At 42.7% G+C, this 27,054-nt stretch overlaps 1 protein-coding gene across 1 annotated transcript; it reads left to right on the plus strand.

Moving 5' to 3' along the window:
• The first annotated feature begins 12,793 nt into the window (after positions 1 to 12,793).
• Positions 12,794 to 26,303, plus strand: LOC149281422 (cell surface A33 antigen-like). Its single transcript, XM_089499283.1, has 9 exons — positions 12,794 to 12,865; positions 14,289 to 14,360; positions 15,652 to 15,766; positions 22,252 to 22,403; positions 22,752 to 22,965; positions 23,754 to 23,918; positions 24,621 to 24,737; positions 24,987 to 25,113; positions 26,102 to 26,303. Exons 1-9 carry the CDS (start codon positions 12,794 to 12,796, stop codon positions 26,301 to 26,303), a joined length of 1,236 nt encoding a protein of 411 aa, XP_089355409.1.
• Positions 26,304 to 27,054: the final 751 nt, after the last annotated feature.

Consider the following 27,054-nt stretch of genomic DNA (forward strand, 5'->3'; position numbering starts at 1 on the left):
GCGGATGGGGGTGCTGCCCCAGGGCGGCCCCAGGGGTAACTACATCACTGGGTGGCAAGTCATGTAACAGCGCTTCTATAAAATATCACTTGGAAATAGCCTACGAGGCAAATCCTCATCGGCTTCAAAGGTTCGCAGTGAGGGAGTCGGGGGTTTCTTGTCCCTTTACTGAATACGCTACGTTTTTTTATTCTTATGATTATAAATGAAAAGTGTAATACCCGAGATGGGTGAGTTTTAGCTTCCCTCCGCGCAGGTGCTGGATCCGGGCTGCGTTGGTGAGACCCAGGTGGTTGTAACATCTGTGTGATGGAGGTTTGCATTTCCAATGATATGATTTAAACAACTGGCTCATTTAATTGCCTTTTTCAGTTTAATTTCATCTCGTGTGTTGATTTTTGATCAGATTATCATTCTGCATTCGGGGTCTGAGGCCTGGGGGATGACCCCGGTATCTAGAAAAGTAAATCCTTCTCAAAAACTCCGCCACCCTCAGAAGGAGATTCCTTATAGAATCTTTCAGCCCAGTATGTTGTGGGACCCCCACTATGCCCACCATGTAATTATTCTTCATTACCCCCATCCCATTGAGCTATTTTATTTTAATCGGGAGCGTGACCATTGACAATAAGATTGACAATAGACTGAATTGTTTACATACAGTAACACGTCCTGGATCTCTTGTGATCTTATAATTTCCTAATTGTATTAATTTCATTGTACAGCGCCATGAAATATGATGGCGCTATATTTAAAAATTAAATAATAATAATTATTTCTATTATGAGGTGGAGGGGGAACGAGGCAGAAGGAGAGGGGCTGCTTGGGTGAGGATGGGCGGTGGGGAGTAGTCAGTGGTGCGGAGATACGAAAGGTGGAGAGAACAGGTGGTTTCTTTTTGGAATGCAGGTTGCGGGTATTTGGAGGGTAGATTTATTGCTTCTCTGAACAGGTGGGAGGGAGAGAGTCTAAGAAAAGACATTAGGGCATTCCGAAGATGGAGAGAGACGGACGTCGTGACCAAACGGGGCAGTTTAGAAAGTGCATAGAAGAAGCACAGAAAGGATCGAGTCAGGGTGTAAACGATAGCAATTGTCTTTTCTACTCCAATCATCAGCTAATCACAACCACTGGTGGCTAGTTGGCAGTGGCTCAAAATCAATAAACCTTTGCCCCCCCACTGGGTGGTCCTTGGAGAGCCCTAATTACTCTACTCACCGCCAGCTGCCAATCCAGACGGACTCGGGATCCTGAATTCTAGTTTAACTATTAGATTCTAGATCTTTCTTCCTTTCAGAATGTTAGGAGCGAGTAGATACAAATCCCCAAACTGAAATATCAGACAAAAAAAAGAATAAAAAATAATATTTCAATTACATCTTCATTTTCTGGGCTTAATTTTCACGTTTAACGGGCCTTGTAAGGAAGAAATCTCTTTTTTGGCATTTAAATATTTCAATAAACATTAATAAAAATAGTTGTTTTGTGGCAGAGTGCGCACTGAGATGTTCTTTTTTTGTCAGAATTCGAAAAAAAGCTTTAAAAAGAACAATCCAAAGACTGTGAAATTTAACCACCCCTCCCCCTCCATGACTAATATAATCTTATTTTATCACCTAAACCGAGTCATTTAGACTGCGTTAAAAATAATACGGGAAGCTGCTCCAAAGTTTAACCGTTCTGTGACTTCGATCATCTTTAAAGAAAAACTTTTCCTGCGGTAGGGAATATGATGGTGTTTTCAAGGGGTGCTGTTAAGGGTGTCCCATGCAAGTCCCTTAATGGGGTTGGTTTAACCCCTTAATGACAAAGCCCGTATGCGTAACATTATGTCGTATGACCCTGCGGTAAAGAAGCGGCCGAAAGGTGTCTGCCCTTCCCTGCTTTACCTCCCTGTCGTTTCATAAGGGCCGTTATTAGGAGCATTTGCTACCATTGGCGAGTCACTACAACGGACTTTTTGCAATGGGCCATGAAAGGGTTAAATCGAAAGTTTCCCAGATGCGTTCACAGCATGTGCAAAAATTCTGGGATACATGGAGCGCGTGTTGCAAAGTGAAACTGTTCTTTAAACAGTTAAACAATCATTTGACTTATTCATGGTAATATTAACCCTTTAAGAATCAGGAAGTTGAGACATTTGAGCTTGCTCCATAATATTGTTTATAGTAAAGTAGTATTTTTTACTATGGGCATCCCCTCTGAGCTCATCACACAGGACTTCAATAAGTTCGTTTCTTTTTTTCATTATGTATTTTGTAGCATATTAACGCAGATTGGATTATGGCTCATAGCTGCCCTCTACAGGACAAACGGTAGAATGACACAGAGAGGACAATAGCTCAATTCCCAACCAGAGGATCATCAAATGTAACTTCCTATGACAATTATTATTTATATAGATAGCAAACTGAATATGTTGTAGGCTTTTTGGAGAACATTTTTAGTTTTTTAACATTGATTTTGAAGTAGGAACTACTTCCAATTAGAAACGGGGACACAGAATAAGTCTTTAACACTTGAATGCAAAAGAGCTGGCAACGTAGGGAGCGGGAGAGCCAAAGGGGCTACAAAGACAATTTTGGAGAGTGTTTGTGATGTGTAGGATGGGTCAAGGCATGAGTCCAACCAGAACCTTTTCACTGGACAGAAGGGGTCCTCATCCTCAGAAAAGGTAGACGGCCTTCTAGCCACCCTCTTGGAGCACATCACCTTCTTAACCCCTTAATGACAAAGCCCGTACATGTACAGGCTCAAAATGTATTGTTTTCAATGGTTTTAGGGACAGCCTATTGTCCTTAAGGGGTTAATAAATTTAAACGTTCAGCATATAGGGGAGAAGAGTCAAGTGGGGCTCTGGATTTTAACCTAGAAGGGAAGGCAAAGAGTCTTCTGTGGTCTCTATGGGCGGTTTGTCTATCTTATATTTTAGGGTTCTGCTTTGGTTGCTTGGTTTCTGCTTACAGATCATATCAGTAGCGCCGGTGTTTTTGGACGTTCTCCAGTAGACGAAGATTTATACCCATTAGTAACCCATAGCAGGGCTTTAGCCCGGAAACGAGCATAGAATATACGTTCTTCACAATCCGCACAGTATTCAGTTTCCATAAGTACCCTCCGCTAGACGTGATCCTAATTTGCATGTAAATGTCAGTAATTTGGGTTTTTCACACAGATTTCTTTGTTTTGATGGGGATTACTGAGCTGACATGATACGCGGATGAGGATTTAATTGACTTTAATGGGGCGTAATTGTTCGGCTCTCATTATATGATTACTTTCTGTTTAGCAATAAAACTCGCAAATGAAATTCACCTGGGAATTAGTTGCAGGCTTTTTTTTTTTTTTTTTTTAAGGGTTGTTTCGAGTGAAGACTGGCAGCTGGGCAAATGTCCCCTTACGCTGCTCTGATCAAATAATTTTTGGGCCACTACCTACTTGCAATAACGCATGTATCCACCTAGAGTAACAAGGACTTAGGGCAGCAGTTACATCCTTATTGGATCCTTCCTCTGCTCCCTCATGGGATTTCTATACATTAAGCATGCATGGGATAGATATACGGCTCCTGGATCTAAGACGAGACCAACGACTGATTAAGGTCTGAGTCTTTACAGCAGGAGAAACGGGCGACTAGAAATAAATTCTATGTTTCTATATATATATTGTTGATCTTGGATCCAGGGGGAGGAAAAAGTTATACTTTGTCTCTCGACAGCAAAGTGCAGATCAGACCAGAGACAGGACGCCCGATGAATTTTGTTCCCAATAACGACTTACTGCCCACAAAGATGGTCATCAGAGAAAATAACTCTCATTTTCTTGTTGTCACCGGGATGTTTATTGATTTCCTGGTTGTTCTGCGGTTTGTGATCGCGACCGGATACGCGGAAAACACGGAACCAGAGAGCCCCTGGGATGACGGTGCCAGCGGAGTGGGAATTTCTGCTCCGTACCACCCTGGGGGCAGTCTTTTTTTATGATGCACCAGGAAAGGGATGTTAGGGGGGTTTTGTGGCGAGCGGGGGTGGGGTTGTGCCATAAAAGAAATGTGTATTGTTGAGGGCACTTGAGGGTTTTTGGTCTAATTTAGGGAGTGCTAAGATTTCTTGGTTTCTATGTTTTACTGAAGCAGCGTCAGGGTTTTAAGGCGTATTTTGCACATCTGAGGATTTTTAATAGTGTAATCTTGGAGGCACCAGGAGTAGTGTACCTGAAGTACCTAAAGTTTTTTGCAGTTGACATACAGTTTACATTTTTTTGTGTGTGTGTGTGGGGGGGGGTCACATACAGGATCCGCCCCGGGTGCCAAATACTCCCTTTAAGGGACACTCCAGTATCCCAGGCAGCCTCTTGAACAAATAATTCATATTAAAGTACTTTACATTCTTTAAACCTGCCCAAAAATAACCTACCTTAAGGAGAAGCTGCAGCTCCAGTACTGTAGAGCACTGCCATCTCTTGGTCCTACATTTCGCGCCACCGTTTGGCTGGTTGAAACGGTTAATCAATGGCAGGAGGGTACTAATGAGCTTTCAAAGCATCTTTATAGGAACAAACCATGCATTTTGTTAAAAAAACAAACAAAAAACACCTGTTTTTAAACGTTTTTTTGGATGTACGCTTTCTTGTCCTATGAGTTAAAATTAACCTCAAGTCCTTTATCAACGAAAAGCTGACCTTCTAGATTTTTCTATATGTGTCTATATTTCTCTGGGTGTAAACTAAAAGTTTCTCTGAGTTTTTTTGGAGAGAATATTCTAAAACCTGCACTGCTGGTATTTATACTCTTATTTCCTACACTAATGGTTTTCTCATTTGTTCCATTGACACACTGACACACACTGTGACGCACACTAACACACACTGGCGCGTAAAGCCTAGCAGGGCTCAGACTTATACTGGCCAAGAGTAGAATGGTCAGGACCAACTAGTAGCCACATCCACTCGTCTACAGCTACCCTCGCCAACCCCCAACAAAATTAAGGCCAGATCCGTAACTGAATGAGATGTGTTAGATCTTGATATATCTACTCTGTTAATCTCGTGGGTGAAGGTAACTGGTGTTCCTCCATGTTGCTGTTGGAAGTTGGTCCACTTGAGTTGTTGAAGTCTATTCACTAAAGGTTGAGTTGCGATCCACATATTATCATACCTGGGAACTCTCCGAGTTTGACCTGGAGATCTCTGGCTGAAGCACCGCTTCTCCGGGTCAAGACCCGAATCCTTCAGCGGAAACTCCCACCGACATCAGCCCCTTTCTTTTAACGCAGATGAATAGATTCCTAATTGTAACAAAACACTCTTAAATTAGGTAAATATGTCATTTATAACTTTGCCCCGCTAGGAACTTGCGTTATGGACGCCTGTGGTCCCCACACCTTATCTGATTCAGTCATTTTACTTATAATGTCTTCAAGTTGCATTTATTGAGGTTACAATCAAGAAAAATGATTTGTATCCTGTGATGATCTGTGATGTCACCTATCGTTTCTTCACCATTTTCTTATTGTGTCCGTATTGAGTAAAGTAGAACTTCCTTACAGCTAAGCCTCTGACCTTCTCGTTTTAGACCATGACCTCTTCTTCTAACATTTCTCCTCCTTTCAAACAAACTTCCCTCCTGTACTTTGTTATATCCCTTTCTGTATTTAAATGTTTCTAACCCCCCCCCTCTTCTTTCTTCCAAGCCGGACGTATTTAGATCCTTTAATCTTTTTATCCTGCAAACCATTCACCATTTTTGTTGCCGTTCTCTAAACTCTCTCTCCGATGTGTCGATATCCTTCTGGAGATGGGGTCTCAAGAACTGTCCCCACTACTCTAGGGGAGGTCTGACCGGGGTCCTCTGCAGTCTTCATATTACATTGTATCCTCCTCCATAACACTCTACCAGCAGACAATAGGAGGCCATGGACCCGGTGCAATCGGGCGAGGGAGGCCTATGGGAGAGTCTTGCCCCAGGCCCCAGTATGTCTACAGACTGCCCTGTAAGGGGCTCTATATACCTGGAAACTAGGAAGGTTCTATTGAACCTTCTATGCCAGGGTTGTCCGACCTGCGGCCATCCAGCGGCTGCAGGACTACATCTCCCAAGCTCCTCTGCCGGGTCCTTAGTTGAAAGAGCATTATGGGAGATGTAGTCCTGCAGCAGCTGGAGGGCCGCAGGTTAGACACCCCTGTTCTATGCAATGGGAAAACGATTGACTGTCCCTTTAACTCCTTGGTCTCAGGATCTACATGATTATCCCTCCCCGTTAGGTTATCTCTTGTTAAGTTCCTGGTTGATAATTGGTCCAGGTGAGGGTTAGAGGGAAGGGAGAGAACTTCAAAAAAGGAAATGAATTAGAAAATGCTAGCGAAACAAAGATATATGCTATAGATACTTTCGATAATTGAATCGGTTTGTCTTAGTCTGTCAATTCTTGTCTTGTCATATCCCTTGAATTTATGTATTGTATTAAGCGCTGCGTAAACTGTTGGCGCTATATAAATAAAAGATAATAATAATAATAATAATAATTTTGCTGTGAAGATAGCATCGCTCTAGCTTGATGGATACGGGGGGGGGTAATTCACAATAGTGAATAGTTTATGCAAAACTATCAAAAAATGTTGTGATGCTGCCACCTAGTGGTAAAATATATATTTGCTGCCTTGTTACCGTCATCCAATGGAGAATTTCTTTTTAAAACTAAATTTCCAGAAATTAGGAGTAGAAGAAAAATGTTCCAGTTTCATGAATAATGGGCTGTGAGCTCTGAATTCAAATATCCAAAAACTGATTTTTGTTTGCATAAATTTTTTTCTTATTGTTCCCAAATTGAAGGCAATTGATGATGCTTCGTCAAATAAGAATGACTTTTGTATGACCCACATGCTGTGGGTTCCCTTGATAAAGCCAAGTCCCCCATACATAGATGTCATGTTTTTGGGATATTATGGGGTCTAAATTTGAACATATCCAAAACCATTCTATAACATTTTTTTGGGAAGGATTATAAAGTTTTCAGTAAAAAATAAAGTGGGAGAATTTGATCATATCTGTCATAGTGATCGAGGTGCAAGGTCTTGCAACCCACATAATCACCCACCTTATCATCCCACCGTAAAATTTCCATACTCGGTAAACTTAACCCTAAGCAACCCTTACACTTTCGGGTCCGAGATTGTTTTTTGTTTTTTTTTTCCTAGATTGTTTGTTTAAGCTTTTGGTAATTTTGTAAATTTAGTTAGTCGAGTTGAACAAAGATTTGACCTTTGGACAGGGGTAACTGGGAACTGCTTCCCTGGGCCCTGGGTCAGTCCCACTGAGTTTGCATGGTTGTCCCTCTGTGCCGCAAGCCCTGCCCTAACACTCAGCTAATACCCCACTGTATGCCAAGTGCATCGAAGACAAACTGAGGCGTCACAGGGTAGTTGTGTGTCTGGGTATGTTAGTGTGTGTATGTATGTGTTTTGGTAGTTTAGTATGAGTATGTTAGTACATATGTGTCTCACTATGTTAGTGTGTGTTTGAGTATGTTAGTAAGTGTGGGAGGTATGTTAGTGAGTGTGTGTGTGTGTGTGAGTATATTAGTGTATGTTTCTGGGTGTATGTGTTTGTGTGTGCCTTTCTGTGCGTGTAAATGAGGATGTTAGTGAGTGTGTGAGGATGTTAGCGAGCGTGTATATGAGTATGTTAGTGTGAGTGTCTGGGTATGCCAGTGTGTGTACTGGATCGCTACTGACCCTGGGAAGTTTCCATGGCAACAATTCCCACAGGCATGCCTTTTATGTGTATAAACATATTTTATTTATTTAAAGCTAATAGATGTATTTTACAGCTTACAGTGTAATAAAGGGGGTTAATTATGTGCAGGTATATAATATAATAACCCGATCAGGGTGCAGAATTTATGTATAAATCGGGAAAGATGGACCCTCCCTCAGGCTTATAGCGAAAGTAGCTTATTTTTCACAACACGTTTTTATTGCTAGAATCTCCAAGTGAACTGCCGGTCAGTCTTCTCCCCTTTTCCCGACAGGAGGGTGTCGTGTGGCCACGCCCACTCCCCTCCCACTTCCCCTCCCACTCAATGTGTTCTGGGGTTAGCCCCACCCCTATGCATGATCACACGACGTTAAATATTGACATTTTTTTTTACTTTGGTGGAGAGAATACCCAGTGGGGCTTTTACGAGGGCGTGACTGTATTTAAAATAGAGTTTAACCCGACTTAATTCTACATCCAGCCATTATATGAATTAAATCGGTGCAAATAATCCGCATTTAGTTTTTTACGATGTCATTTTAATCCAGTGATTATTAATCGCTGCGCTGCAAGAATAACAGTCAGGAGAAGATGTAGCATTCATGTTAATATTCATTACGATTATCCCAGACACAAATCTGTTATGGAAGTAATGGAAGGGATAATGATAATGCTGACATGTTCAATTACTCCACACGGGAGCTGAGCGCATGGACACGGCGTGGCTTTGTAGGGTAATTGCCGCGTCCCCCGGCAGCTCTGCCTCTTCTGCTTCTCATTGGAGGCAGGAAGGAGGCGTGGCCAATATGGGGGCAGGGCCAGCTCTAAGTTGACCTGTAAGAGGTGTGGAGTGGGTGGAACCTGGATGGGGAGTGGGGATGGCCAAACATAACTGCCACCACTCAAAGGGTAATGAGTTCTCCCAGTACGCTTCACTCACCAGGCTACACTCTCTGCTCATGTGTGTCCCACCCATTGTGTTTATTGTGTCCGTGTGGAAGGTGATTCCTAATTGCTTCCGTTTGTCCCATACGGCCCCTGTGTTACCAGGAACATGGATTTCTTGGGACCTAAACAGATGTTTGCCTGCAGGATGGACCATCGCACTTCTCATACCCAGAACACAAAGGAATGGCCCCAGGATCCAAGTCAACTTGGAAGAGAAAATAAACAATTACACCAAAACTCATCCAGCGCCTGGCATTAGAATGACCCTAAAGCAACCTATGAGGCCCTCACATAATTCTTAAACCAAGCTGACTCCTAGCGTTCAACCTTCCCAATGTCAATACTTTAACTAGCTGTCTGGCCTTTGCCCACCTCTATACCAAAAATTATGGGCTCCGTACTCTGCTAGAGGGAACCCAAACCAAACGGACCACCTAAAACTAATCGATACCTCGCCTGAAGGCACCTGGCTTCTGTTGGTCCAAGACAAGTGTAAGACCCAAGCCTGAGTAGATGGAGTGGTAACTGGTAACGTTCCCAGTGTTATGGCTGCCATACCCAGCCCCAAAAACCAGAAGGCCTTCAAATAAAACTCCTGGGGATAAATCATTAGAAAACCCCTCTAAAGCCCTAAATACAGGGGTAATCTGAAAGGTGTGCAGCGGGATGGAGGTGAAGCTCGTACCCAACAGTCCCGTTTTCACAGGTAGCTGCCTCGCTGTTGAGTTACATGGAATTTTATATAAAACAAATCACATTGCTGATTTTTTGGGGTGTTTCAGTTTGTGTTTGGCATTAATTAGTTATACAGCTTTATGAATGTGGATCTTCATCTCTGCTTCTAGTTGGTAAACTCGTTTGAGCAGGGCTCTCGTTTTGCTTCTATAAGTCCAAATTGTTATGTGGCGCACTACTTGTTATGTCCCTTCTACCCATTGTACAGCGCTGCGGAATATGATGGTGCCATATACATCAATAAATAATAACAATAACTCAACAATAAATAATTGGTGCATTCGGTCAGTGGGACCGCCCACCTACGTTATGGGACCACCGGTGACGTCAGTGTGCAGTCTTGGCCGCGTCTCGCAAGGGAAGGCTCTGGGTAGCCGGAGCCCAGAAGTTCCCAGGTATGGGCATCGGTCATGTTTTCCAGGACACGATGAGGTCGCCCTACTGGTCACTTTCCCAGTTTGTAAAGAGGGCCGGCCTTGCACGAGGTCCGATTAGGATTCAAATTTGTATATTTGTAACGCTACTAAAGCTCGATACAAGACTGCGGTCTGACCGCCATTTTCAGTGTCTCGATATTATAGATTCACAAGAATGTCGATGTCATATTCAACCCATTCAGATAAAACCCGATTTTTGTTGCGTACAGCAATGGGTTTTTATCAATGTTACCAAATGTTATTTCTCCCAGCGCTCGGCGTAAACCCAGCCGGCAGCTGAATAATAGATGTTATCAATAACTATTCATGGAACTAAAACCCTTTTCTCCTGTTTCTATACACATTATCGGGGGTTTTAGGGCCGTAGAACCCTGCGATACCCTCATACCCAGCAAACATTCTGACCTCCTAGAAATAGAGGGTCATTGGGGGGGGCAGCACAGGGATTTGCATCCCAAAGAGGGACTGTCCCTTCTTGAGAGGGACAAATGGGAGGTATGATAATGCCCTATGGTAACAACCAATAAATAAATCAGTGGAGGCCCCCATTATACCAATTTTCAGTATGGAAGACATTAGTGACAGCGGCATTTCTGAGCAATTAACAGACCGCTAATAGCAGGAAACACAGCGAGGAGCGCTTGTTTAATTATCATTCATTCACGTCGACGCGGAAGCATCTGCTTCATTTCCCAGTCGCCAGCTGTGGACACATAACACGCGACGATACAAAGTGGTGAATAGCGGGTCAGACTGGAAACACGACCAGTTCGTTTATCTCCGGACCCCCGAGGGTAAAGCTGGACCCCTAACAGTCACCCCAAAAGCTGCCAGGGCTGCCGAGCTGTTATACTGAGCGCCTGCGTCTAAAGGCAGTTTAATGATAACGGACGAGAAATTCCTCCTCTGGTTATCTGTGAAAAAGGGGGAAAGGAAAAATAGATAGCTCGATACGGAAGAGCTGACAATCTAAATATAGCAAGTGATCTGCTTATTTCGAGGCCAATAAGTTAGGCGGTGACCCCCAAGCCCTAAGCTTTATAAGCCATATGCCACTTTCTCCTGACGGTCGCCCACGTTTACTGTTATTGATGGTCTTTTGGCGGCCTTAGGCATCGATACTACACCCCCCGCATGAAGAATTAAATCCAAGGCCTTAGGCATAGGTGGGATCTGGGCCGAGATCGTGAAAAGGTAAGTGGGAGGGAACTGGATGGGATCTACGCAAAAGAAGAATATTTCAAGTATGATGTAAGCATGATGTCACTTATGGACTGGAAAGGCTATATGAGGTCATAAAACACATGCAAGGTAAGCAGTGACTGCTGGAAAACTGGAGATAAATTCTGAGAATAATAATTATAGAACAAACCGAGAAATATAAATTAACAATCACTTTCCTTGGCTGTCTAATAGACATGACTTTTTGGGAAAGTTATTCACCAACAGTTATAATTTAATGATTGTTTGTGTGTTTTGTTTTTTTGGGGTTTGCTTTGTTTTTTGTTTTGTTTATCAAGGACCAGAAAAAAGGTTTCAAATCCAAATACATCGTTAGACCGGGACCCTCTTCTCCTTCTGTACCCGTAATGTTATTGTCCATTCTGTATATATTGTCCTCTGTAACAGCGCTATGGAACCTGTTTGCGCCATATAAATAAAATGTAAAACAGGGATGTGATTCCCTCATCGTGGGATCTCTCGTGGCTTACCCAGAGTTCCAAGCAGCAGAACCGTGGACTGGTCCTTAAGTTCCACGGTTTCCGGACCATCATAGCCGGGAACTCTCCGGGTTTTGTCCAGAGACTCCGGGTGAAACGCGGCTTCTCCGGGTCAGCGCGGTAAAACTCGGGATCCGTTCTGTGGTCCTTCTATGTTCTAGTGAGTGCTACTCTGAGCTGGCCATGGCTGGAACATCTTGCGTATGATAGCCAGACAGAAAGGCATAACAAAAATGTAATCAGGAAAGCAGGTTTATTCTCCCGGTGGGGGCGTAAAAGAAGCTTTGCGCGCGGGGTCATTATGCGCGTTAGTCACAGGGTGACGTGGGGTTATTTTATTGTCTCATAAAAGAGCTAAACTCCTGTTTGCTTGTGGATTCATTTATGAGTCATAATTAAACAGAGTCAAAAGTGCACCAGCTTCTACAGACACAAAGCACCAGGATATTAATTCTGCCCCCAGCCCCCCCTCCCCCGGGGTATTCACGGCGTGCGATCTTACACACCGAAAATCTGTTTCGGGCCAACACAGTCACCCACAATCGGCCCTCCTGCTTTTCACGGAGAGAAGGATAGAAACGAGAACTACAAACATTTTATATCTCATGAAATCCATGACTGTTGGCAGGTATCCTCTAGAAATGGAAAAATCAGATCTGAGGCATAAATATTGGGGGTTTATCATTCTGCGCTGAATACCCCCTTCTCACCGCGGGGCTCGCGATCAGATCTCTGTTCATTCTTGGGGCATCATATTATCGCTTCGTCTTTACAGGTCTGGGGTGAAAGGGCAACGGGGGCCACACTCCTCGGGTTGGAAATTGTCCCTCTTTGTCTTTTATTTGTAAGGCCACGCACACTTGAGTCATCGCGCATTCTCGATCTTCTTTTTTATGAGTTTTAGAAACGTTCGATGTTCTCTTGAGGCTCGTAGACAGAAGCGGGCGTTGAAATGCTCTCAGTATTATGAGAAAGCAGCGAGCTCTCGTAAAGCTGCAGGCTGCTTTCTCCGGGCGAGCAGTGCTTACGTACAGCGAGGCGGTCGGCGACAGTCACAGACCACTCCTGCAGCAAACAATTCCATTTCACCTTCAAATTAACAGAGGGGATCTTAACTAGATCCCGGAGCTGACTGGCCTCGGGCATACATCGCGGGCACAGGCAGCGGGTGATGGGGGGGGGGGGTAAATGCATATGAGATGTTCTGCAGGATCCCTCCGGGCGTCTGCAAGGGAGACCGCATGAAAACGTTAATTGACCACGCGGCTCTCGTATACTTTGAGTGACCTTTGCTGTCTCATTAAGGGTTTTTCTGCTCACGCTCTCTCCATTTCTATTAACCTTTCCCTCACCTTTTTTTGCCCACTTAACGCTACCTACCACCTCACCCCGATGCTCAGGGGCCGGGTTATTTGTCAGTGAGTGAGACGGATATAAATAATTGATTGCAGAGCACTGATATACCCCAGATGGTGGCCTTTCATACAGCCATTCAGTGTCTATTACCCCAACCACAGGACCTGGAGGGGAGCCCCATCCTAGTCTTCCCATTTTCCGTTTTGCTGGGGTAAAAACGCAAACTTGTTTCAGCTGCCGTCTTAGATTCAGGAGCCGTATGCCTACCCCATGCATCTCTCACTGTATTAAGCTCTACCACTTCTGCTGGGAGGCTGTTCCACTTATCTACACACCTTTCAGTGAAGGAAAATACCGCTCGCTCTCTCTCTCTCCTGTCCCCGGCTTCTATCTGCTATAACGCAAAATAATATTTTATCAATTGCATTTTAAGAACCACTCTGGCCCTTTAATTAGAAGTGTCGCCCACTGGCTTTACGAATGTTACTTAGACCCCCTTACCCCCTGTAAATGATATTATGACATCATGCTTTGCTCAGGTTACTAAATCAAATGGACAAGTGAATAAATATCTTGATTTGAAATGTACAGCGCTACGGAATAGGATGGCGCTATATAAAATAATAATAATAATAAATGTTCCCAGCTCCTAGAAGAGAGGACATCAGAAACTGGAAGAAGGACACAAGGATTTAGCTTGAAGGAGGGACTGTCCTGCTTGAACAGGGACAGTTGAGATGTATGCAATCTCCCAAAGCATTTTAAATATTTGAGCAACCCTCCAAAACAAGCGAAACTCACAAGACCGGGCGAATCTCTAACTCCGAATACAATCACTCATCGCTAACAAACAAGATTTAACCCTTGATAGAGGGACTAATCAATACCTGAATACCTGCAGCCCCCCCCCCCTCAGGATTTATTTGTTTAAAGATTATTATGAAAATATTTTTAAAAAAACAACAAATGAAAATATAAATTCTGGAAAGCAGCTGCCCTTCTGATCTCTGAACAAAGCTACTGAACCCTAAGTAGCCTAAAAAGCTTGCACTCTAATGCGGCTCGCGTAGACATCTGACGCACATCATCATCCTACATGTATTATTTATGGCGGGGGCAATTAGTGGTTACCGTCTCTTTAAAACCTTCTTCCAGTGCAGAAGGTGCCCGATGCCTCCTAAAGGGGGGGGGGGGTTGATTGCTTAAGCAGTGGGCGTGGCAGGAGGATAAGGAGCGCTCTCATTGGTCGGTACCTGGAGGCTTTCTCACATTAAGGAGATAGGTAGGGAGAGGCCGCGTTCCGCTTGTGATTTTGTGTCCCGGTCGTTCGCTCGTCAGGTTGGGATCTGCCGGCTCCTGAGATCATGGAATTACCCGGGAGAGGACTCCTTGTGTTGGTTCTGGGGGCAGGTGAGTTCCTTAATAACCGGTAACGTATGGATCGCGTTCCAGCCCCGCCTGTCCTATATATTAATGTGTTTAGTTGATCTGCCCCGCCTGGTAAAGGTCATGCGCAGTAGATTAAAAACCTGATAGGAGGCGTAAAGGTAAACTTTGCTCTTCGATAAGATGTCGGAGGTCAAACCGATCAGAGTTCCCAGGTGTGTGATTATTATTTCCTTATATATTATACATAGAGCCTGTCGGCAGATCGGCCCCATTCGGCCCCCGTCTAGTCTGCCCGTTTCTCCTGCTGTAAAGACTCAAACCTTAATCAGTCGTTGGCTTCGTCTTGCTGTATTACCCTCTACCACTTCGGCTGGGAGGCTGTTCCACTTATCTACCACCTTCAGTGTAAAGGTGTATCTTAGTGTCAAAAATGATGCCGTAGCTCTTCTATTTTGTTTAAAACGAGTGCTGGTTTCTAGGGAAGGAAAGTGGGAAGCGAATGCCTTTAGAAAGTTATAGGGAAAAAATAAAATACATTTTGTGGTCTAAAGCAGGAGGGGGGTCAATAAACGGGGCTGAAACTAAGAAGAATAAGTGAATTGAGACCGAAACTTTGCTTTCTCCTATTGAAAACTTGTATGGGTGCATTTTAACTCTTTGTAGCCAGCGGGTACACAAAGGGTTGTGAAAACATGAAGTATGTCCTAGCTTATGGCGCAGCTTTGATAGAGATTTTCCGTAGCCCCCGATGGGGTAGTTTGATTATTGGAAGTCACTTAATCTTGAAATGCATTAAAACGTAAGGTCGCCGGAGCGTACAATGTATCTCCGCAGGAATGTTTCGCGTGGATACTGGCATTCTGTTTGTTTCAAAAGCTTTCCTTATCTGATTCGTGAAGAAAAATACAATTGGTTTAAAATTTGAAGCCAACTCATATCCTGAATTATCAAGAAGACAAAAAAAAAAACATTCAAAACGGTTAAAAAGTAAACAGCGTGTTAAAAAAAAAATAAAAAAATGCGCCGAGCCCTGCCCTTTCCTTCTGCGTTCACATACATGACATATAACGCTCGTCACTCACGCTACCAAACCCACGCATTTCCCTCACTTACACGGATTACGTATTTTTAGTATAAAAAGAGTAATAACCCAATCTTACGAGGAAATGTATTCCGCAGAGCTGCGTCAACACCGATTCTACGGAATCAAATTCCATTTGTTTATATAGCGCCAGCAGATACCACGGCGAGGTTACGATAGGAGACGAAGGGTCTCGCTCTTGTGAGCTCATAACATGTATTCCCTTCCTAGGCGATCCTAGGGGTTGGCGACGTGGAACTCGCTTATATGATGACCGTACCTGTCAAGGGCACGGGGGAGGCACAAGGTTCCTTGGCACAAAATGGGCCATTTGCAGCTCGGACTGGTGCCATCCATAAATATTACTAGGTGAGATGTTTTATTTTTTATTTACCAACAGCATCTCCCGCACGCCTTTCGTCTGCATGCCTGTTTATCGCCCGCTGGCTTTACAGCAGCAGTCTGGTACTGGGAGCACGCCGACGCGTTCCGATACCCTGCTATTTACGTACGATAGGTCGAGGCGCTCGGCTCGCGTCTTATTGGAGAAGTATTGGGGTCTTAGTGTCTGATGCAGCATGGCGGCCCACCATAGCAGGTAAAATGGGGAAAATTATCTGAAAGTAACCGGTTTCGCTGCTACTCCCATTTTGCCTGCCTGGGGGCAAACTGCCGAAACCAGCTGAAATCAGGCTTCTTAACTGTATTAACCCTTCAATGACCATGCAAGCGTTCTATGTAATGACTCCCAAAATGCAGCAAACCCAGGAAGTTAAAAGATGATCTTCATCGTACGGTTTCCTGGTTTAGGGGTGTATTCACTAACCTGTACGAAGGCAGGAGGACGTGCTAAGACAAACCAATATGTTGGGTAAACGGGGCTTGGCATGCAAGCTTACAATCTAGGAGTGGGGTGAAGAGGGAGATGGTATGGAGAAAGTGCCTAGATTTACTCTCGTTAAACTAGTCTCAAAAGCGGAAAGTGACATTTTACACTCAAGTTAACTCTAAGTGTGCCAGAGGAGTCCCATAATGCACTTGTTGGCATTGCAATGGTTAAATGTTGCAGGTACATAGGGGTTTATGTATAAAAAGGGATCCCGGCGCAACCGTTGAAAAGCTATCTTAACGCCAATTCACTGGTTCAATCAACAGGGACTTTCATTTGTTTCTATGGCAACAACACAACTTTTTGCATATTTGAGCAAGAATGTTTTATCTAAATAACACCCAGGTTGTATTTTTGTTGTCCTTTAAACTCTGAGATTCTGTGACTATATTTTTAGTTTTATTTCATCGTATCGGGTGGCTACGCCTTTTGTTATATAGATTGTTTGTTTTGGATGGCGAGGGCGGTAAGATGGTACGATCCATAATGTATAAGGTGACTGTTACCATCAGTATTAAATTAGTCACGAGTTATAGGTTGTTTTATGTTTTTAGAGTGATGGTTGTCTTCTAAAAATCTGTATTTGTAGAAAAACATGGGGTTAATTCACCAACACTCAAGTATGTGGCTCTCTGTTTTGCTCTTGAGTAATCTTTGTATGGATCCATTGTGATGGTTCATCCTCTCGTTATTATATCTTGGGCCAACTGGTTACTCCTTGTTTTATTACTAAGCGGAAGTGAAGGTAAATACAGAGGTGCGGGGGTCATCCAACGATCCCGGCCCAAACAGATTGCATTGTACCCCTTTTCGAAAAAAGCCACTGAACTGGCACGGTGGTCCGGCGGTCAGCCACGAGTCGCGGGTTATTGCCAAGTATAAAAATCACACTATTTGATGCCGTGTAGTGGTAAGTTGTGTTTTGCCAAAACTAAGGCCACAATTTGTGCCTTTTCAGCAATATGGGACCTCCTCGCGTGTGATGAGGTCATTGCCGGGAGATCACCTTCCCGATCCGCTCACAAATAGAATTTTTTTGGATATAAGCTGGTTTTCCTTCTAATGGAAACGAAGCTGTGAAGGTAAAGGGGCTGCAACCTTTAGGCTTCCACCCCCATCTTTATTTTGCATTCTATCTTAGACATCCAGGAGAAGCAGCCAACATGTATCCACGATGCTCGCTTTGCGTCCTTGGTGCTGCTGACTGGCATACATGTGCTTCGTGTTCTGCAAATCTTTGGCTTATCTTGGATGTGAAATGTTGGGGCATCTTAAACAAAGTTGAGGTTTTTGTAGAGAGTTCTGGTCCCAAAAGCTTCTGGGCATCACCGATCCCTGGTTACTTGCTTACAATCTTCTGTTGACAGGCTTTTAAAATATGACGGTATGAAGGGCAATTAAAGTGTCATCATGTCTAGTGACACAGAGTCATAGGCCTATTAAGCAGAAAAGGGCCTCGTTAAGCCCAGGCACGTTATCTGGATCCAGTGCTGCTCGACAGCCTATGCCAGAAGAAGCGGTAGAAGGTGTTACTGTATCCTAAGATGTTTGGCATTCACCAGACAGCGTCTGACGCCCTGCTGTGGTCTGTAAATCTCAAAACTCTCAGCCGATGAGTGAATAGGTAGGGAAATGAGGTTTCCAATATTCATGCTTTCTCTGTCACCGACTGCAGCTCCCATCGAGCTTCACTGTCCAAAGGCAGTTACTTTGCATAACGTCATCCCCATTTACATACTATAGGCGACAAAATACAACCATCTTAGTTTTGTCAGCGGGTCCAAGAATCATGGTAACTATGCCTCTGCTTTGTAGCCTAGGTGACACCAAATTCACAGTATAGACTCCCAGTGAAGTCTGTCTTTGTGGTCTGGGAGAGACTGCTTCATATGATGTCATACTCTAAGATCTAAGAAACAAAAACTGTCTGCGCTTCTTACCCTAATAAAGTATATAAATATATATACATAATATAAATGAGGGCGCACCGACATTTTTTCTTTACTCTAAGATCTAGACACCGGATTGTGGCTGATTAACTCTGGAGTCCCTAGGTATATATATATTGCATGATCATGCGCATCACGTAATGGCCATTAAAATGTGTTTGAGTTAGAATTCATTCTTCTGAACTTCTTATAAATCAATTACCAGTCAAAAAATTTGGCAAATAAGGAAAAAAAGTGTCTATGGGCTCAGGGGTAACAGATCTATCATGCAACAGCCAAAGTCTCTAAATTTGCTTCAGGCATCTTCCTTAACCTTTTAACTCCCTGCTCCTCGGGGGCATTGCCATCCTTTTAACAAGCTGTCACTCATATTACAATCAAGCTCCACCCACCCGGAATCCCATGTAAATCTGACCACAGTTTATGAAAGCTCGTAGACCGCGTGCAAAATAACAAACTGTCGTCATGTTAGACTGATCACCTGAAACCCGGCGTGCATGTGGTTCCCTGGAACTAGAAACATAAAACCCTTGCCTCGGGGGTTTGGTGCCTCTTTACCTGTAAATGTTCCATTCCTGCTGTCTCTTAAACCAGTTTCGGGTTATAAAACTTTCAAAATTCAAAGCCGATAAATAAATGACTGTCGCTATCTCATCATGTTTAATTTATAGTTTTGTTTTTTTTTTTATTCTGTAATGTAACAAAACTATAACAAATTTGTGTGTGTGTGGGGGGGTATATATAAGGAAATTGGCGGGTGGAGGGCATAACAGACTTAAATCAGAGTATACGGCCAATCATTTAGTCTGGATGAGCATGGAAACTGTAGTCCAATATAGAAATCTAGAATTTGGTGTCTGATAAGTAGACCATTCGGCCCCCGTCTAGTCGCCCGTCTCTCCTGCTGTTACGACTCAAACCTTATCATGTTTAAATTCCCTCACTGTATTACTCTCTACCACTTCTGCTGGAAGATTGTTCCACCTATGAACCACCTTCTCAGTAAAAACAAAGTGTCTTCCTATTTGGAGGAGCTTCTCCCGTCTTTCCATATTTGTACGCTGTTGACCATTGTATTGTGAATATGGCGGATGGGAGTTGCGTGAAGACGGGTATTTGGTTGGGGATTGGTTTTAATCTCCGATGGGTGGAAGAATCGCGGTAACCGGATCCTACAATGAGTTGATTGAGCATTTTGTGTCTCTGAAACCGCGGTAAACGCTGAACTCTGGAATCCCAGCCCAAAGCTGCGAGGGGAGGAGAGGCTCCTCGTCAAACCAGAAAAACCGGATTCTCTTTCTGTCCTTCGTCGGGCAAAACGCAGTAAAAAACCATTTCCGTAAATCTGTCCCCTCCTGGAGCCTGGTGGTGTTTATCTTTTAAAGCGTAACATTTTTATATTACAAAAGTAGGAAAAATTTACATAAAACAGACTTTTATACTGAGAGTTCTGTTATTGGTTAACAAGGCAAGGTGAGCAGTACGAAAGCCAACTTTTTGAGTAAAGCAGTGAGATTTTTATTTTATCTTCTAAGTGCAGTTTTTAGGTCTCTAACACCCAAGTTGTCCTTGAGCATCAGGATTGTACCCCACAATCTTTAAAAAAGTTTTGTAGGAAGCCCCAGAAGTCTTCCGCTTGCAGAAATTCGATTGGAAATATCTAGCTAAACATTTTAATTTTTTTTTTTTTTTTTATTTATTTTTTTTTTAAAAAGACTTTTAGATGTCGAATTGTTGCATAAATTTAAACAGCTTCTGTCCGATTAACCCCTTACGATCTAGAATGTGTGATGTTTTTTTGTTAGGCAAAACCAAAATCCCAGTAATATCTTAGCCGCTGGTGGCGCGTTCCGACACGCCGACCTGAAATGCTTCTGGAATTCCTGCCCTAAATGGCTGCTGTACGTTTGCGGCGGTGTTCCGGTAGTTTGATTTTTCACAGAGATCTTGAGATTATGTATGTATGTATATTCTTTGGAACTTTTAAGAATAAACCAGACTTATCGCCTTTAGTCAATAACCTCAATAAAAACAGAAATTCCAGAAAACCTAGAAACTTTTTTTTTTTATTTATTTATTTTTTTTCTTCCCATCTAATGTCACTGAATGGTCTATTTCTTGTCCTTCCCTATTTCTTCTATACCCATTCCAGCTGGGAGTTACCAAGTATGATCACGGTCAACTAGGATTTGCGTTGATGACCTCCTATAAACTTCACATATCATATTTTATTGTTTTTATAGCCGTATCATATTCCGTGGCGCTGTACAATGTGTAAATAGGACATAACAAGTAGTATGTAACATAATTCAAGTTACTGAAACAGGTAAGGGGGGCCCGGCTCTAATGAGTTTACAGAAACTGTGTAAAAAAAAAAAAAAATGTGGAAAGAATTTCGCACCCATGCTCACACACACATGTATACAAACACGGATACACCCCTCGCACCTGCTTACCTCTCACCGCTCCCGCGGCTTTATCTCTGGCTACTCTCGCTGCGCGGGCGGCCTTGGTTTCACTGCGGGAGTCACACGACTCTGATACATTCCTGTCTCCCCGTGCCAGTTCAAAATAGTCTACAAAGGGCCCTCTCGACCTGGTCCACACCTCTCCTGGCCGGAAGGGCCCTTTCTAAACTATTTTCAATCGGTACGAGGAGACAGCAACAAGTAAGAGTAACATTCCCTGCAGTTCCGCCAGCGATTGTAAGATATCGTATTGCTGTGGTTTCTAAAATATTAGATTATTTTGAGAAACAGGCTGCCCAAGTTGGCTTTCGCATAACTCACAAACGTAGTAGGTAGACTCCCAGCAGAGGTGGTAGAGGTTAATGCAGTGAGGGGATTTAAACGTGCAATGGAAGGACACGTGGCTCATGAATGAAGGCGAGACCAACGACTGAGGTTTGAGTCGCCACGGCTGGAGAAACGCGCAGACTAGATGGGTGCCGTATTTGTCTGTTCTGCCGGCAGGTTCTAGGTTTCATAGATACCAAAGTTCCCCATTTAAGCACAAGTTTTCAGGCTAAATCATGTGACCCGGCGTACCTGTTCTAGTCAGCTCGGTGATTCGTGTTGGTGATTCATAATGAACAGCGACGTGAGGAAGCTGAAACCACAAAAAATTAGTTTTATCTCCTGACGATATATTGTCTCATAAATCGTATTTAGTTTTTGGTTTAGTTTTTTTTTTTTTCAATGTGATGACCTAAGAAAATGTAGCAAACTTTCCACTTCCTTGTTAAAAAGACAAAAAAAAAAAAAAAAAAAAATAAAGCACAGCAGAGGTTGGGTTAACACCAGTGATATATTTAGTTTGGGTTATGTTCTAGGCTTGACCCAGGGCATTGGGTTTAGTGAGCATGAAACCTTTTTTTTTTTTTTTTTTTTTTGGCGTAACTTCAAATAGAGTCGTTGCATCTAGTGCGGAATTGTAACATCGATTGCATTTTATTTCAATTTGTTAATAGGATTGTTTAGCTACTTGTGGTTAGTCTTACTATATAAAATTAAATTAAAAATACGCTAGAACTATTGAGTGGGGGGGGGTAGTTAGTAATCCTAAGCACCCCCCCTCCACTCAATAGTTCTGGCCTATTTTTATCCATGGATTTTATTATTTTATTTTTAAATCTATATTTGTTTAGTTTAATAAGTAATCTTTTAAGTATATTTTTGAAAATTAATCCCTGGTTGGAGGGGGGAAAAACATGTAAATTTTTGTTTTTGGAAAATATGCCAAAATTGCGTATAGTTTTGACTAGGAATCTATGAATACTTTAACATGGTATGAAAAAATTAGTTCTCGGCTTAATCTAGCCATTGCAATACCAGAAATAAAATTCCAAAAGAGGAAAAACGTGTCAAAGGGGTAAAGTACGAATATTAAAATGTATCTAAAAACAACTGGGGAAACAAATAATGCTATATGTTTTTCAATTTTGCGTGTTTGTTTTTTTTCTTTTTGTTCTAAATTCTTTATATTCCTCCGCAGCGTTGGTGTCTGTCTCTGCCATTAATGTACAAACGCCTCGGAAAGTAATCGAAGCGGCCCGAGGAAAAGGCGCGTCGTTGCCATGCACCTACCAGACAACCGCGACGGATAAAGCCGGGGCCAATGTTATGTGGAAACGGTTTCCAGACCAGGTAATATTAACGGCAGGAAAAAAGTAGCCTGCGCAAGAACGTCTGTCGGCCACGCTGATTTAATCAGACGGCCACCCTCTTAAAAGGCCGTGGTTGCTGAGCCATCGCCGGTCCGGCCCTGCTTTCACCTACTGCTGCTTAATTTAACACATTTTGCAGTTAAATGTAGAATTATGAGCGTAAATACTAGTCCTGTTCAACGCCCAAACCCTTCCACAAAGTTTATCATTTTCTAGCCATTGACATGTTGGATTTTGACAAGTTTTTGTTCTGTTTGTTGGCAAGGAATGCTTTGACACTCAAAGAAATCCCCAATACATTGTAAAGCTTTTTTTCTCTCTCTCGTAGAATGAAGTTATTAGTGCGTTTTTCGGGAGTATAAACACAACTGGAAGTACTTATGATGGGCGAGTTTCATTCACCGGCAACGTTTACGTTAATGATGCCACCATTTCCATTGACCAGCTGACAATGGATGACAATGGCACGTACCAGTGTGAGGTCAATATTCCCAGAGATCGGCAAGGAACCCCTATGGCCAGGTTGGATCTGGTTGTCTTGGGTAAGTCTTGTTGGCCAGGAAAATTACACTTCCAAGGTGATCATTCATGGTCAGCTTAGTATGGATGGATGGAACATTAGTATTACATGATTAGGTGTTGCTTTATTGAGAAACTTGTCGCTGTGGATTATGGACAAACTTTCTAGGTGTCATATGGTTGACAGTGAAACGCCAAATCATTGGCGGAACAAATCTACTCTCCTAAATGTTAAGTATAATCCAGAACTGCTAACGTGAATTTTAATTGATTGCTTTGTTTGATCTGTAATGATCTGTTTTAATTGGCTTGTATGTACGCTTCCACTTTCTGCACGTTTTTGTCATTGAAAAAACGAATCCTCCTGTATATAACCACAACAGTCTACAGGGCTGATTTAATGCTGAGCAAAATCGGCAGAGTACCTTAAGGACCCACCGTAACGGTCCTTTTGGACCCCCTTCACAGTCTCTATAGCCTTCAGGTGGGGTACTTGCAGCCGCTGACAGACCTCTCCACAAAGTCTTTGGTCCTGGTGGCCTGTGCATGATACAATGTCCTATATATGATATTGGATACAACGTCCTATACTATTGGTGCAGAGCATATGGATACGACATCCTATACTGGTAGACTGCAAAGGAAGCCATGTTGTCGGAGAGAGATGTGTCTTCAGCTGCAATGACCTCCACCTTCCTTCCCACTCAAGTTGGAGTGAGGGTCCTATGGAGATCGAAAAACCTTAATTCAACATCACTTTCCTCATTTGACGTTCTTAATAACCACACAATGTGTTTGTTTCCCTTTGTAGTGGCTCCGTCCAAGCCAGACTGTGGGATTGTTGGGACTGCAGAATATGGTCAGGTGATCAAATTGACTTGTTCCTCCAAAGAAGGCTCCCCATTGCCTCAATACACGTGGAAAAGCTATACACCACAAGATGTACCTAGACAACTGCCAGTAACTGCTGTGATAGGTAAGCATAATGCTAGAGGGACAGGCTGTAGGTAGGGTTTGGGTTCTAGACTAGGGTTACCATCCTTGGTGGTGGAATAGTCACTTCAGATTAGAACATTTTCTTATTTTGTATCAAAGAACAGCTTTATAGAAACGTGAAAAGGAATGTGTGGCTGAGAGAGGTATGTGTGGCTCAGTGTCTCTCCTAGAGTTTCTTTCAGGCACCGGCAGCACTGCCTCAGCACCCATCCCTTTCCTCAACTTGGTCCGTATCCCACGCGATCCTGCTGGGTGGGCACCGGCCCCTTCCACTACACTGCCCTGATCACTGTGTAAGGGGGAGTTCAGGTGCAGATGCCAAGCAGGACATCTGAACTGTTCCTACCGCAGCAATGCAGGACAGACTTCCTAAATTAGGGACTGTTCTGTCAGTTTCAGGACACATGGTAAACCTGTTGTAGGCCCACTCCCTAGGTGGCGCATGGATGGGATTTCAATGGTCCTTCTCATAAATACCAGATTTCTTCTTGCTGCAGCCTTACAAAAATTACCCTATGCTCTCACTCCACATGCGTCTATTTTGTTTTTGTGTCTTAGCAAATTTTTTATTTTTTTTTCTTATTTTCTTACTTTAAGCCTTTGACATTTTGAATATTTCCCTTTCGAAAGCCGTGATGAAATCTAAACCTATATAAATGCAAGACTGTTTTTATATTGGCAGAGGGAGGAGAATTGACTCTGAAGAATATTTCGATGGATTCTTCGGGGTATTTCATCTGCACATCAACCAACAAAATCGGGGAGGACTTCTGTAATCTCACCCTGGCTGTTATGCCACGTAAGGAGCAAATTCGGCGTTCTTATAAAATAGCTTTAAAATCATAGCAAATCTTGCCTTTTGCCAGAAGTGTTTGAAATTGGACAGGTCCAAATATGATATGGTACAATATTTTACATATGGGACACTATAAAAAAAAAATGTCCGAAGTTGTAGGCTCCTTCCCTTATGACATCATTAGTTTTTTGGGTTTTTTTATGTTACTACAATATAGGCAGTTTTAATAAATGTCCTTTTTTTGGTGAACAGCATCCATGAACATTGGATTCTACGCCGGGATCATCGGTGGAAGTGTTGCCGGCATTATTGTTATTGGGCTAATCGTCTATTGCTGCTGCTGCAGAGACAGGGATGATAAAGAGGACTACGAGATGGCGTAAGTGAAATTGTGCATTAATGGGGTGGCTGGTGTGGGAAAGGGAAGCAGGATTTATTATCCAATTTCATTACTGGAGATATTTTTTCTTTCCGTGATTTCTCCCAACCTGTACATTCTTGCAGTGCTTTATGCTAAATAAACCTGTTTATTGGTGAGCAATGTCTTGGTAATTAAAGCCTTCCTTAAGGAGCAGCCGACTTAACTTCCCTTTCTCAGAATCTTCGTGATTAATCCTCCTCGTTAAGTTCTTACTGCCGTATGTTGCTGATTCTGCGTCCTTTTGTAGAGGTGGTGGTGGGGAACAAGTTAGAGAACGGGAAACTGAATAAATAATGCAAATCCTGTAACATTTTGCCACAGATCTTGGCTTCCATGAATTAGTGATTCAGAAACATTGTATAAGTAAAACGGAACGCGAGCGATAAGGCTAAATACTGGGAAGGTGTCGATTCCCTTTTTAATGGCATTACTGGAGTTTTTCCCCTTCAAATAAGGGGAAATGTTAGAACATGAGGCTGTAATTGAAAACTAGAGGGTCAGAGGCATAGGAAAATAGGTAGATAAGTGGAGCAGCCTCCCAGCAGAGGTGGTATTGGGTAATATAGTGAGGGGGTTTAAACATGCATGGGATAGACATACGGCTCCTGAATCTAAGACGAGAGCAACGACTGATTAAGGTTTGAGTCTTTACAGCAGGAGAAACGGGCAACTGGACAGGGGCCGGATAGGGTCTGATCTGCCAGCCGGTTCTATGTTTCTTTACAACTACAGTGACTGGGCAAAAAAACCAAAACTTAGATTGTAAGTTCTATGGGCCAGGGACCTCCCACCTACATTATCGGCTTTTTACAGAAGGCATACATATAGGGACATCTGTTGGCACTATATAAATATACAATTGTGCAAGATGAGCAATGCCGTGTGGACGCTTATATTTAAACGAAATGTAATCATTACGCATTTTTTTTTTTTTCTTTGTTTCTAGGTACCGAGATGAAGATGGAGAGGAGGAAGAGGAGAAACCACAGGCTAAAAAACAACCCCAAGCTCAGCAGCATAATCACCACGAAGAGGAGTATGACGACGACGATGAAGACGCTCATCAGAACAATAACGCACAACGAGCTGGACCTCCATTGCCAATGGGCAATAAACCTCGTTTAGTTATTGATCCTGTAGAAGCCTAAAGAGAGAACTGAAAACCGAGCAAGAATAGTTTTTATGCACAAACTTTATATCTGTTTTCACAGTCTTTTTTTTGTTTTTTCTTCTTCAATACTCTGAGTGTTCATCAATGCAGAGGAAATGATGTGAATGTATTGGCTGCCGCACATTGTAAGAATTTATACCATTTAACAAATATTTGGAGTTTTGGTGTAAATTCAGGTTTGATGACAAACAGAGGATGGAACTGTATATTTGTGTTTTTTTTTTTTTTTGTTTTTGTATGGTGATAATGTAATTAAAAGGTCAGTGTAAATAAATGTAAACATTTTATGCCGGGATGACCACATTTCACCTTTTTTATGCAGGGCATTCGAATCATTTCTGCCCTGCAGTTTAATAACTCATTTTATGACCTCACCGTGTGATACCATACGCAAAATAAGTAGTCTGTATTGCGCTGGTCTCTCTGCATTACGTGCCTCACAGTGACGTTGATAAACACATTCTAGTATCTTGATCCGTACATTTGCTTGCAGTTGGCACAATATATTTATCAACCTGGATGCTCACGGCTATCGGTGGTGTTATTTACCTACGAAATGGTCATGCTGCATTATCTTCTGTTTGGAAGAAATGTAATTGCAAATTTTTTTTTTTTATTTGATAACATTTTATAAAATAAATATAAAATATTCATCAGATTAGAATTGTTTTGGTTTTTTTTGTTTTTTATATTGAGCAGAATGGGAGCAGAAAATGAGTGTATATCAA

Source organism: Sceloporus occidentalis, unplaced genomic scaffold (assembly GCF_023333645.1).
Source record: "Sceloporus occidentalis isolate IW3139 unplaced genomic scaffold, rSceOcc1.0.p SCAF_132, whole genome shotgun sequence".
NCBI classification, from domain to species: domain Eukaryota; kingdom Metazoa; phylum Chordata; class Lepidosauria; order Squamata; family Phrynosomatidae; genus Sceloporus; species Sceloporus occidentalis.